The sequence below is a fragment of the Rattus norvegicus genome, chromosome 15 (genome assembly GCF_021556685.1).
Source record: "Rattus norvegicus strain SHRSP/BbbUtx chromosome 15, alternate assembly SHRSP_T2T, whole genome shotgun sequence".
In the NCBI taxonomy this organism is placed as follows: domain Eukaryota; kingdom Metazoa; phylum Chordata; class Mammalia; order Rodentia; family Muridae; genus Rattus; species Rattus norvegicus.
In genome coordinates, this window is record NC_141548.1 from 24,607,377 (window position 1) to 24,620,455 (window position 13,079).

The 13,079-nt window shown below is 46.3% G+C and overlaps 1 protein-coding gene across 1 annotated transcript in view; it reads right to left on the reverse strand.

Annotated features, from left to right (window-relative positions):
- Window positions 1-96: 96 nt before the first annotated feature.
- The window catches only part of Dlgap5 (DLG associated protein 5), a 30,494-nt gene continuing 17,511 nt past the window's right edge, over window positions 97-13,079 (reverse strand). Inside the window, exons 12-19 of the mRNA NM_001135802.1 lie at window positions 12,200-12,360; window positions 10,504-10,596; window positions 7,718-7,937; window positions 6,197-6,374; window positions 3,676-3,736; window positions 2,555-2,795; window positions 1,532-1,578; window positions 97-450 (exon numbers count right to left, since the gene is read on the reverse strand). Coding sequence (NP_001129274.1) covers window positions 337-450; window positions 1,532-1,578; window positions 2,555-2,795; window positions 3,676-3,736; window positions 6,197-6,374; window positions 7,718-7,937; window positions 10,504-10,596; window positions 12,200-12,360 — 1,115 coding nt within the window. The 3' untranslated portion in view covers window positions 97-336. The remainder of the gene's footprint in view (window positions 451-1,531; window positions 1,579-2,554; window positions 2,796-3,675; window positions 3,737-6,196; window positions 6,375-7,717; window positions 7,938-10,503; window positions 10,597-12,199; window positions 12,361-13,079) is intronic.

Sequence of the window (13,079 nt, forward strand, 5' to 3'; positions counted from 1 at the left end):
GATTCAGAAACCCTCATCTAAAGGAATACAGGAAAACAAAGCGATCTGATGTCTACAGATACAGCGCTCAAATGAAAAATCTATAAAATGAGGGTGCAGATGCAAAACCTTGGTTCACGTTTAATATTTTAAATATCCTACAGGGTTTCTACAGTATCACCATTAAAATCCATGAACAGGGAACATTAAAACACTGCAATGCAATATAAACAGACCAAAGAGAAGTGCATACCAGTGCATATTTTCAACAATTTAAGAATGTATCAAAGAAGTAACAATGTGAAGAAAAGAATGTTTGCAATAATTTTTAAATTAAAAGCCCTCCTGGTGTTCTCTTCAGGGTCTTAGCGGTGAGAAGACGATGAGGTTACCGCCAAAGGAGAACTGTCGGCCTCGATCTTGCTGTCTGGTGTCCTCTCGAGTGCAGGGGCTGGTGCAGCTGAGGTCAGGCTAAAGAACACAGCAGAGCAGTCACGGAATCCACCATCAACAGCTGCCCCAAATGAGCTTTCTAGTCAACTGAATGCCAAAGAGTAAGCTTCCCCATGAAATTAACAGCGTAAGACCCAACGTAAAGCTTTAATTTTACTCCTGTGTGCCACCATTGCAGGTGGATCTCAAGGGGCCAGCCTGGTCACAGAGTGAGTTAGAGGACACTCAGGGCTATGCAGAGAAACCTCGTTTTACTCCCTGAACCCCAAAATTAAGACCCCACAGCAGAGCACGGCTGGAGTAAGGAACTTCAGGGTGAACACAGCTGAGGAGCCCTGTGATGGGGGCAGACCCTGCCCACCACACCCTGGCTTTCCAGAGCAGCAGAAGCATTGTCTTATGTTGTGTTTTCTTTTTAAATATACTTTATTATAAAAACTTGTGTCACTTAGAAACATCTACCATAATCCAAGCCACTCACTAAATATTAGACACTCATCCAATGTCTCCTATCAAATTTGAATAGCAAGATACATGTCAGGGTTTATGACTAATTAGATTGTATGACTTTTCTCAATTAAAAACATTTTTTTATGTACATGGGTGCTTTGCCCATGGAGGGCATAAGAGGGTGGTGGGCACTATGGGCAGAGTGGGTGCTAGGAACTAATAACCCCGGTGCTCTGAGTGCCCTCCAGCCCTCTTTCAGTTTTAGAACAGATCCTGTATAAAACTCAACACATGTACAGATAATGGGAAACCATACATTCTAAACCTTGCACAGGTTGAAAGATGAATAATGTTCATTTTATAAAACAAATCTAGCACTGGGACACCTGTAATCTCGGTACCAGAGAGGAGAGTTCAGGCCAGCTTGGTCTCTAATTTAGACCCTATTTTGAAACCAAACAGGGTGGTTGAGAGGTCTCAGCAAGTTAAAGGGCTGAGGACTTTAGTTCCATCCCTGAAACCCCACGGAAGAGGACTGGTTCCCCGACGCTGTCCTCTGACCTCCACACATGCTCTGGCATGCACACACCCTCCCTCACAATAACCATAAATAAGACACACTCAAAACAGAGTTAAGATGAAAACTTACTGGACCAAGAAGATGGCATTCAGAAGTGAGACTTTTATGTAGCAGTACTGAAAAATAAGAGAAATGATTTTAAAAGAACATTCTTTTAAAGACCTACCAGGCTTGACTATGTCACACTGTTTAAATGCAATTAGATTTCAGGTGAAGTCTTTCTTTAAGCATAAGAGTCTTCTGTAAGAAAGTACCATACTTGTAATATTGAAGGGACCCAGAGCTTGAAGAGGAACAGACAGAGGCCAGTGTGGTGGCACACACTGTAACCCAGCACTGTAACCCAGCACATAGGAGGCAGGGCAGGTGGATCTCCACGAGGTCCTGGATCCTGGTCTACATAGCCAGTTGCAGGCCAGCCAGGGCTACATAGTGAGATCATGTACAACACAAAGAAACCCAGGTAAAAGACCTTAACTGACTGCACAGCCGTAACATTTTACTTTACCTTAGGTCTCCAACAGACCTACAGGATAGCAGAGGAAAATCAGGCCACCGCTGCATTGTAACACAAATATGAGGCCCGGTTCCCTTAATAGAGCAATCGCTACATAGTACATAGGAATGCCTAGTACAATATGCACCAGAGAGGAAAAGCAGAACATTCTGAAGGAGTGTCTGGATGTGGGCTGAAGAGAGCTGAAGGGACTTTTCTCAGTCTAATCGTCAGCAGGTCTAACATCAGAGGCTCCTCCTCTCCAGTGCGCATCAGCGCTTCTCTCTGAAGCCTTCGTGCTAAAAGCACCACTTTTTTTTTTCTTCCCATTTTGAAACAAGGTCTCACTGTGCTGCTCTTGCTGGCCTGGAACACTATGTGCAGGACAGGCTGGCCCTGACCTAGGAGTAAGCCTCCTGTCTCGGTTTCTCTTTTGCCAGGATTATAAGTGTGGCCCTTCACCGCTGGTTGAAGAACAACATATTCTGAAACTAGTTAGTATGAGAGAGTTACAGTGAGAACCTGGTTCTCAGACTTCCACAACAATCACCTACATTCACCCTCTCTTCCGGCTTCACTGTATCTGAAGACCTTACCTGACTGGGACAGCTCAGCTCCTTCTTGTAAGGAGTCACGCTGTGAGAAGGCATTTGTCTCAGGGTGACTCATCAGCACATCCTGGGAGAGGACTGCAGAGCCCACTCCTTCCACGGCTGCAGCCGAGACTGCGTCCTTTTGGTTACTATTAGCATCGCCGGCCACTTCACCAGCAGGAAGAGGCAAATTCATTGTCGCAACAGAAAAACTCTCCATTTTGACCTTTATCTTATTTACATCCTAGAGGCAAAAAGTGGGCGTTATAGATTCCAATCACCCATAATTGAGTCAAATGAAAACAGTTTTACTGCTATTAAATATATGAAAAAAGAAAGCTGACATATTAAAAAAAAAATCCAAAGAATGGAAGGCAGCACTCAGGAGGCGGAGGCAAGCAGATCTCTGCTAGTTCTCGGCCAGCCTGGTTTACAGAGCAAGTTCCAGGACAGCCAGAGCTACACAGAAAAACTCTACCCGGAAAAAACAAAACAGAACGTGTGAAGACCGTCCTGAGTCTCACTGTCTTGCTTCAGGACATCTGCACAGATCATAAAGAACACCGTGAGGAAGACAGCAGCCTTTTCAGCAAGCGCCCACTCAGCACAGAGTGGCACATGTTTTTGGGAAGAGAAAGTAAATTACAAGAGCAAACTGGGCCTGGTGTCCCCAGGACTCTGGGGCAAGAAGGTTCCAGTTCAAGGCCTACGGAGTGAAGGAAACCAGATGTAATAACACAGACGAGTAGTTACTGTCACCATCAAATCTGGTTCAAAGATTAGAGGCCATGGCAAGAGATGGCTCAGAGGTTAAGAGCACTGGCTGCTCTTCAGAGGGCCTGGGTTTGATTCCCAGCACCCACATGGCAGCTCACAACCGTGTGTAATTCCAGGTCCAGGAGACTATGCACACAGTGAATAGATATACATGCAGGCAAAACACAGAGACAGAAAGCAATTCTTTCAAAGAACTTTAAAGAGGCCATCTTGATGTGTCCTGAAGAACACAGCATGGCTTCAAACACCCCAAGGAACAGTCGAACGGGAACGACGACTCTGCCTGTTAGTGTCTTCATAAACACCACACCCATGGCTGCCTGCCACCACCGCGCACAAGGACTTACACGCTCTACGTCACTTGAATCTTGCTGTACGGGACACAGGATGTCTTCTACTTGGCTGCACCTGAAACGAGCCGTGGTATTATACACCAGTAACGAAACACATCACAGTCATCCACCCTGCATGGAGGCCACTAGCTTGCATAGTGGAACTGAACATAGAGCCTGGCCCAGGAGCCTGCTCCTCTGTACAGACTGGACAGTTTATGATGGCCACACAGACGACGCCCTCTTTCCCTAGAAGCTCACAGGCCCCTTCCCATGCCAACCGCTCAGGCTAATACGGTTCCACCTGCAATGCTGACTGTCAGCCAAACCCAGAGCCACAGGACTGGAACAGGTCAGGGTGAGGCTGGGCTCTGAAGCAAAGCAGCTCAGGCACTGTGAAGCGACTTTGCTGTGTCCTGTGTGACCATTCTTGCTACATAACCCAGGTTGGCTTCTCAACTCTCCTGCCTCAGCTTCCCAAGTGCTGGATCCACAGATGGGCTATCACGCCTGCAAGTTGGCCATGCTTACTTGATAGTATAACTCAATACATTTTAATCATAAACGTAAGTAGAGACCAGATCTGAGCATGTTTGTGCCCACAGACACAGACAGACACAACGAACATAGAAAACAATGCAACTGGAAACAATGACAACGAAGTCCAGGGCTGGCAGAGGGTGCTTGCCTAGCATGTGAAAGCTCTGTGTTCAATCCCAGGACCACCAAAATCAGAACCACAAACCCACTCTTTCGTATGTTAATAAAAAACTTTAAAAAATTTATCTGTCATAGTCTCTTCAGGGGCCAATAAGGTGATTCCTAGGTAAAGGAGCCTGCCACCAAGCCTGGTGACCTGAGCTCACCCCTGGAGCCACATGTTGGGGAGAGAGAACTGCTCGCTGAGAGCTGCCCTCTGGCTTCCACACATGTCACAGCATGCATGCGTGAATCTACACATTCGAAGTAATTAAACAGATTGCAATTTTGTCTTGCTGTGACCAGGATGGCCTCGAACTCACAGAGATCCACCTGCTTCTGCCTCCCGAGTGCTGGAATTAAAGGCATGTGCCACCACTGCCTGGTTCTAAGCTGTTTATTTTTAAGATGCCTTCTTGTAAGATGTTTGCAACAAAACATTTAAAAAACATTTTGTGTGTGTGTGTGTGTGTGTGTGTGTGTGTGTGTGTGTGTGTGTGTATTTGAAGGCCACAGGCTGGCAAAACAAATGCCTTTACCCACTGTTGCTGGTCCCAGAACCTGATTTTGGGAGGGACAATTACAATATAACTCAACTGCTATTACAGATCTTCCTAATACAGATAACGAATATAATTATACAAAGCAGCATGATAATAAATTGGTATCTTAAAAAACACAGATTTTGGGGCTGGAGAGATGGCTCAGTGGTTAAGAGCACTGACTGCTCTTTCAGAGGTCCTGAGTTCAAATCCCAGCAACCACATGGTGGCTCACAACCATCTGTAATAGAATTCAATGCCCTCTTCTGGTGTATCTGAAGACAGTGACAGTGTACTCAAATACATAAATATTAAAAAAAAAAACACAGATTTTTATAATACCAAAAAGCATTTTTGTGGCCCTAAAAGGTGAAAATGCTTTTGGTATGTATTAAAGAATAGTTAAGGACTTCCATGTGCCTCTTCTATTTTGACGCACAGGGCCTGCCCCCACCCCATGCCACACTTAGTGGTATGTTTTTACAATGAGGAGTGTTCAATATTTTCCAAAGTTCAGATTAGTAACAAGCCCCGCATCTTCTCCAGACATCAGAGTACAGCTTCCTACTCCTCACGGTTCCCTTTCCCTCTCAGATGAGCCGCTGTAAGCGCAGCAGGCTAAGCTGATGCGACTGTGTAGAGAACGGATCAGCTGGGTCAATCGCAAGCTCAACCTCACTAGGATACACTTGGGTTTCTCCTCCAGCGTCTGGCATGGCTACTGTAAGGGCTGTCACGAGTTAACGTCCTAAAGCGATGTCTACACACTGGGCATCTTCTCTATAACCACGGTACGAGGGCACGAGCCTCTTCACCCCCACCAACGGCAGAGCGCTCCTGTTCCACAGATGAGGAGAGTGAGGCTGAGCGAATGACTTGTCCCACGTGCTCAAGCTGCATGCCACATGGGTGGCTTTGAGCTGAGATCTGCCGTGCACAGAAGACACCACACTGCTTCTCTCCCATGTACCGCACTTTTGCCATTCACAACAGGACCACTTATCAACTTCAGTCTTGGTGCTTTCTCTTAAGACACTGGTGTTTGTTGCTAAGGCTGGTTCCAAACTGCTGGTAATACTCCTTCCACCTCAGTCTCCTGAGTGGCTTGGACTACTCCAGTTGACGCCAACCTGAAACAGGACGTCTGTTTCCTCAGAATACAGCCAGACTTGCCCACAGTGCGGGGTTATAAGTTTAATTAGAAACGTACAGCTGTCACACTCCACCAGCTTAACTGTATGGAATGGCAGCTCACGTCAACACGGTTAATCTCACAATACACATTAAAGAGATACCTGCTTTCAAGTCCATCTGAAAACGTCCGATCAACATGCTCGATCGTGCTGCTCTGCGGGTCAGGCCTCTTCAGTGGCGTCTTCTGTCTGAGAAGGTCCCCTGCAGCCCTGCCCTCAGGCACAGCTCTGCTGGCAGACACGTGTGCTCCGAATTGAGAACGACGTTCAGAGGACAGGACTAGAAAAGAAAAAACAACCTCCATCGCAAGTCTTTTCGATCATTTTTTTGTTTAGAAAGGCAGTACAGAGCCTACTCTTGTTACTGCCGGTGCCAGGAACCTTCTGTGACAAGAGGATTACCACGTTAGCCCATGCTTCGCTTTGCTATGCCGTGCCCACGATGCAGACAACCGTGTAGGTAAGCATGCATATACATAAAATAAAACACTAAAACTTACAATAAGCGGTAACAGTAAGAGTATTTTAAAGGCATAATGTAAATTAGCAAGCGAGCTAGCCTTAGCTCACTCAGGCAAGCGAGTACTTAGGTCCTAAGTGCTGACTCCGAGACGCCATGGCATGCACCTTTAGTCTCAGCATGGAGGAGGAGCCAAGAGATCTCTGTGAGTTTGACTCCAGCCTGGTCTATACTGTGAGTTCTAGGACAGCAAGGGCCACACAAAGAAACCCTGTGTCAAAAAAAAAAAAAAAAAAAAAAAAGAGGGAAAAAGAACGAAACCTAGTGTGTTAACAAGTTCCTTTGATCATTCAGAGTATTTATTTCCTGGTAAAGTTGAGACAGGCTACACCCTGCTGTAGACGGTTACCAAGCACAGTTGAAACACAGGTCAGTCATGGGAACGAAGAACAAGCACGTGTTTGCAAACAAACCGCTGAGACCCTTGGCTTCTTCCACCATGCACGTGAGAGGCCGGTGCCAGAAGCACAGTCCTAGCAGGAGGTAGGGGAATGACCGCCGGTGAGCGGCACACAGAAAGCCCTGAGTGCAGGGATGTGCGGCCTCACACCACAGCCTCTCCAGAGGCCTGGGCAGCAGGACCACAGCAGGCTGCAGGTCTGCATGAGTCCAAGGACAGCCTGGGGAACTTAGCCAGGCCTTGTCTTTGAGAGAATTCAGAGAGGGAGCCTGTAGCTCAAAGGACAAGTGCTTGCCGAGCACGAGTCAAGCTGAGTCTGACCCCAAGGATCTCAATCGCAGCAACTCAGTCGCCTCCCCAGCCCCATGCAGAGGGCCTGTGGTTGACTGCACGTCTGAGGGAAGTGAGACAGCTCAGGTCCGCTTCCTCAGCATGTCACTCTAACCTAGCTTGCCATAGAACCTCACAGACTGGGACTGCACGGCAGCGGCAGCTATGACATCACTTGGAAAACACCAACGGGATCTTAAAAGACAAATCCCACACAAGCCAGTATGAGCACACCTCTCAAACCGTGATGTGCGTGTGGGCCTGCCAGCACGGAGCCTATTTCTAGAAATCAGTGCATGGGGTCTTTTCAAGTGAAAGTCACTTTTGACCTTTTACTCAAGCCCCCACTTCGCCCCTCAGCCAAACGACAAACCTGAGAACGACTTAACAGGACTCTCGATTCTGAAGAACCCAGCATCAAACACTATTTTGTCAGCTGCCGTTGGTATCTCTGGAACTGCAGCCTGGGCTTGTGCTTCCTGCCGCAGCCGGTCTTTCATTGCGTTCTTTATGGCGGCGAGACGACTCCTAGCTGCCGTTCGTCCGTCTTCGTCCTGCTTTGCTTTGCTTGTTTTACCAGGCACAATTTTTTTCTGCAAGGAAGAATAGTAATTAAAGGTGTTCATTCCCGCCTTCTCCTGTCCCTGTGGTACTGAAGACTGCCCCCGAGCCCTGACATAGTTCCCTTTTAACTTTTTATTCTGAAGCAGGGTCTCCCTATGTTGTCCCCGCTAGCTTGAATCCACACCCATTTCAACCTAAGGACCGGCTGGTATTAAAGGAGGCCCCACCAATTGAGCATCACCTTGTGTGATGTGGGTGAAAATAAACCCACAGACTCACGTGTGGGGATGGCTGGTCCCCAGTCAAGAGAACTGTTTGGCAGAATAGATGTGGCCCTGCTGGAGTAGGTAGGCCCTGGTTGGAGAAGTGTGTCACTGGTGGTGGGGGGAACTTGAAGTTTCATAAAGTTCGCCCCAACCAGACTAAACAATGCAGGAGAGACATCTGGTGGTCACGGGGAGAATTACAATTATTATACGATAGAGCCACTGATATATTATTATTTTGAGAGCTAAGCAATTAAATACCCACCGTATGTCAGGAGCAGCAGTGCAAGCCTGTAATCCCAGGACCCTGGGCTGAGGCAGAGGATTCTTTTGAAGCTCCCCCGCCCCCATTATAGCGGCAGCCATTTTGTTCCAGCTATTTTGTATCATTGCTGTAATATGCCTGCCAGTCACTGACCCAGAAAAACAACTTGATTCAGATTAGGGCCATGTTCCCCATGTAACTTACGTTCTAAACGTTCTGAGGTTTGTTAATCTGAAATTCCATGACTATAAGGTTCATTTATGTAGGACCCATCAAAGTAAAGTGCGTTTAAAACGGCTTGAGCCGGGGCTGGGCAGCACTTCCAGCACCTGCGTAGGGGCTCATGTGGGTTTAGCCTTCATAAGCTGGCCCTGAGAGATGTCCAGCGCACAGCCTTGAGCTGTTGCCCTGGTTAGTCAGGCTTGGGGTATGTGTTCCATAAACCATCCCTTTTAACTGAGATTGGGACTCGTGTGGTATGGGGTGACTTTTAGACCCCAACAGATTTCATGTTTGAATTCAGGCTGGGATACTTAGTAAGACCCATCCCAAAAGACAAATATTACACTAGCCCCTCTTTAAACAACATCCTTTGCTATTACAGAAGATTTAAACTATGCTCAACGATCTAACCTTTCCTCCTCTCAGATCTTTGTAGTGAGATTTCATTGAGAAGAAATAATAAAGTTTCTTTACTAAGACAGAATTCAGAACATCTTAGTTTGTATAACACAGTATAAAGTATCAACCTAAGTTTATAAACTAAGTGTACTTCTAAAATCAGAAGAAAACTGACCACTTAATTTGACAAATGTCCATGAGGCGTAAGTAAGATGGATTTTTTAAAAGATGTGTGTACATGTGTGTGTTTCTGTGTGAGAATATGCATGAGTGCAGGCGCCCCCAGAGTCCAGCCCCCGAGAGCTGGAGTTACAGGTCTCTGCAAGCTACTCTGTGTAAGACACAGAACACATGTTTTTAAGCCCTCTAAGTGGATTATTAGATTAGCAAAGCATGTTTTCCAGTCTGCCCCACAGGAAGCATGCCAACAGTGAGGGGGTGCGATCTGCCCACTGAGGGCATGCGCTCTGAAACAAGTAACCCTGGAATGGGGCTGGAGAGATGGCTCAGTGGTTAAGAGCACTGACTGCTCTTCCAGAGGACCTGAGTTCAATTTCCAGCAACCACATGGTGGCTCACAATCACCTGTAATGGAATCTGATGCCCTCTTCTGGCCTGCAGGGATACATGCAGGCAGAACACTGTATACATAATAAATAAACTTAAAAACAAACAAACCTGGAGTGAAATCCTTGGGCAAATGATTCCATCTTTTGGAGTTTGGGGATTTTCAACCATAAACTGTGACTGCAGCGCCCTCTAATTGGACTGCTCTGAAGCTTAACATGTGTGTGACTCTCTAGAGTTCAGCTTAAACAAAACGCAAAGTATCTGCTATTGCAATCGCAAGCACATACATACACATAGGAGGTTTGCTCTGGTTTTGTACAGCAGAGTCTTGCTTTATAGTCCTTGCTGTCCTGATCCGTGCTACAACCCACACTGGCCTTGAACTCAAGGTAATCATTCTGCCCAGCCTCCAAAGAGCTGGCACTACAAAGCTGTCGCACCGCCCACATCGACACAGGTCCAGCTCTCAGAATAAAACACATGCCCATCCACCTACTGTCTAGGAGCGCTTCAGTCACCTCAACTCCACCGCTCATGTGTCACTTTCTTCCTTTTGGAAGAAGACATTTTGTGTTGACTATATTCTTGCTCCCCTGGCCCCACACCAATCAGAATAAGCACCATATGAAATTTAGTTTGTGAACAGTCAAAGTTTCCATGGCAGAAGTGAGGAACCAGCACCTCCAACTTGTCCTCTGATCCTCACCTGCACCTCGTAGCACAACCCGACTGGCCTGCCCACCCACAGAGATAGATAGATAGATAGATAGATAGATAGATAGATAGATAGACAGACAGACAGACAAATAAAAAAAAACAAAAGTCAGAGAAGAATTTATGCTAGAAAACTGGGTAGGAAGCGCACAAACCTACCCGGATGACTTTTTTGCTTGGATTATTGTTGTCTTTCCATCCAGACTCCTCGAGTTTCATCAGGTTGTTGAACTTTTGGGTTACATCATCGACCTGGTAATAAAAGCCAAAGTTCATTCAATTAATGTTATGTTAATTGCTACTTTAGGACTCTAAAATGAATGACCATGTCAAACAAAACAAAATGGTGATTTAGAACTGGTAGTTATTAAACTTAAAATCCTGTGTGTTGGGGTGTATGTGTAGAGTAGTGTGTGTGTGTGTGTGTGTGTGTGTGTGTGTGTGTGTGTGTGTGTGTGAGATAGATAGGGAGAGAGGAGAAAGAGGGAAAGAGAGAGAGAGAGAGAGAGAGAGAGAGAGAGAGAGAGAGACTGACTCACATCAATCCAGGATAGCCCACAATTTGCTGTACAGTCCAAGAAAACATCGGGAACTCCCAATCTTCCAGCCTCCACCTCCCAAAGCCGGGGCTTATTCAGTTAAAGTCACTGGAAATTGTGTGTTCAAGATTTTTGTCGTTGCTTTGAAAGAAGGTTTCTCTGTGCAGCCTTAGCTGCCCTGGAACTCTCTCCCTAGACCCTGCTGACCTTGAACTCATAGTTCTGCCTGCCTCTGCCTCCTGAGTGCTGGGATCAAAGATGTGCCTGACCCAAATCAAGAACCTTTGTGGTAAAACTGTTGACATGTTTGGTCTAGCAACTTTTAAACCCTGCATAAAGGACGCACACATGGCCAGCTCTCCAGGCTGCCTGCCTGCCTAGCGACCTTCCTGCTTCATCAGTTAACGTCTGAGGGCGAGCGATACTGAGCTTCACTTCAGAAACTCACCGTCTCACCAGCTTCTGTCCTGTGCTAAGGCATCCATCCATTCAGCTCTTTTTTCCAAAATTTTAAATTGGATTGTTCATTTTCATGCTTTCTTTCTTATTGTTTTTATGGAGGAGGAGGGGAAGGGAGAGAGAAGAAACCCTACAAATTCCAAATCCAGAGAAGAAGGAACAACTTAATGACCAAGTGCCTGCCCAGCAGAGGGAAAGCCCCAAGTCAGGTCCTCAGCACCACACCCCGGAGAGGGTGGGATCCCTGGCATTTGCATGTAACCTACGAATATCCTGCACAGCAGAAAGCACTGTACGTTGTTCCTAATTCTGAATCCAATTCTGAATGCAAATTCTATAGGCTCAGCTTCCCAGGGCGATGAGCCACCATGTACAAGTGACCTTGTTTTGTTTTCCTTCCTTCAGGACTGATTTTATTTTATGTGTGTATGTTATATACATGTGCCTGAGAGGTCATATGTGTCCCACTTGAGTTGGGTGCTGGAAAAGGGTGACAGATTCTCTGTGTTTCTGTGTGACCCCTGGCTGTCTGGAACTGTAGACCAGGCTGGCCTCAAACTCAGAAACCCACCTGTGTTTGCCTGGGATTGGGCACCGTGTGTGCCACCATGCCCTGCTCTCTCCTGCCTTTTGGTCGTCTCTAACACAACGCCTGGTGCACAACAGGAACTCAGTATCGCACCAGCTCATTCCTCCCATACACCATTGTTACAGACTGACAACATGGGGGAGAAGGTGGTGCAGCTGCATGGGGCTTCCCGATAGCTCTCTCTTTTCATCCTATACAGCAGCTGAACGACCATCGTCCCATTTTACTGATATTGGAAGCAGAAGTAGACAACACACCTGACACATACCTGAAAACTAACCATATCCCAGAATCCATCCAGATCTGTACAGGTGGTCTCCTTTTCCCCGCGTTTATATTCACAATTATCCACCAGTCCTTCGAACTGTCTGAATCTCTCCATGATAAGGAGTCTTGTTTGACCAACCGCTGTCCGGATAAGATCTTTAGCTAAAGAAGTTAAGAAATGAAAACAGGCCTTTATAGCAGCCAGACAACTGAGACCTAATCTCATACCCTGGAGCTCGCAAGATCAAATTCCTACAGCAACAAAAATGACTGGCCATCAACACTGAGCAGCAGTTGCTTGAAGAACCAGTAACAGTTAACAACGTCCACCCTCAATCATACACGGCTTCACAGCGAATAGGATCCCCCCACCTTGTATTTTATGAGACTTCAACCTCACACGGCCAAGGCATGTAAGTATCCAAGGACCTTGGACTGGTGACTTTTTATAAATGGCTTCTCCAAATAAGTGGGACTAAGGACCTTTGCCAAAATTTGTTTTCATACTGATTTACATAATTATAATTCAGAGTAAACATATATATACATATATAAACACATACAAATATATTTTTTTCTTGTTTTTTTTTTTTGAGACAGGGTTTCTCTGTGTAGCCCTGGCTATCCTGGAACTTCTTCTGTAGATCAGGCTAGCCTTGAACTCATGATCCACCTTGTCTCTGCCTCCAGAACAACGAGATTAAAGGAATACTAGATAACACTACTATACCTAAGTCACATTAAGAAAACAAAATATGGGCTGGAGAGGTGGCTCAGCGGTTAAAAGCACTGACTGCTCTTCCAGAGGTCCTGAGTTCAATTCCCAGCAACCACATGGTGGCTCACAACCATCTGTAATGGGATCTGATGTCCTCTTCTGG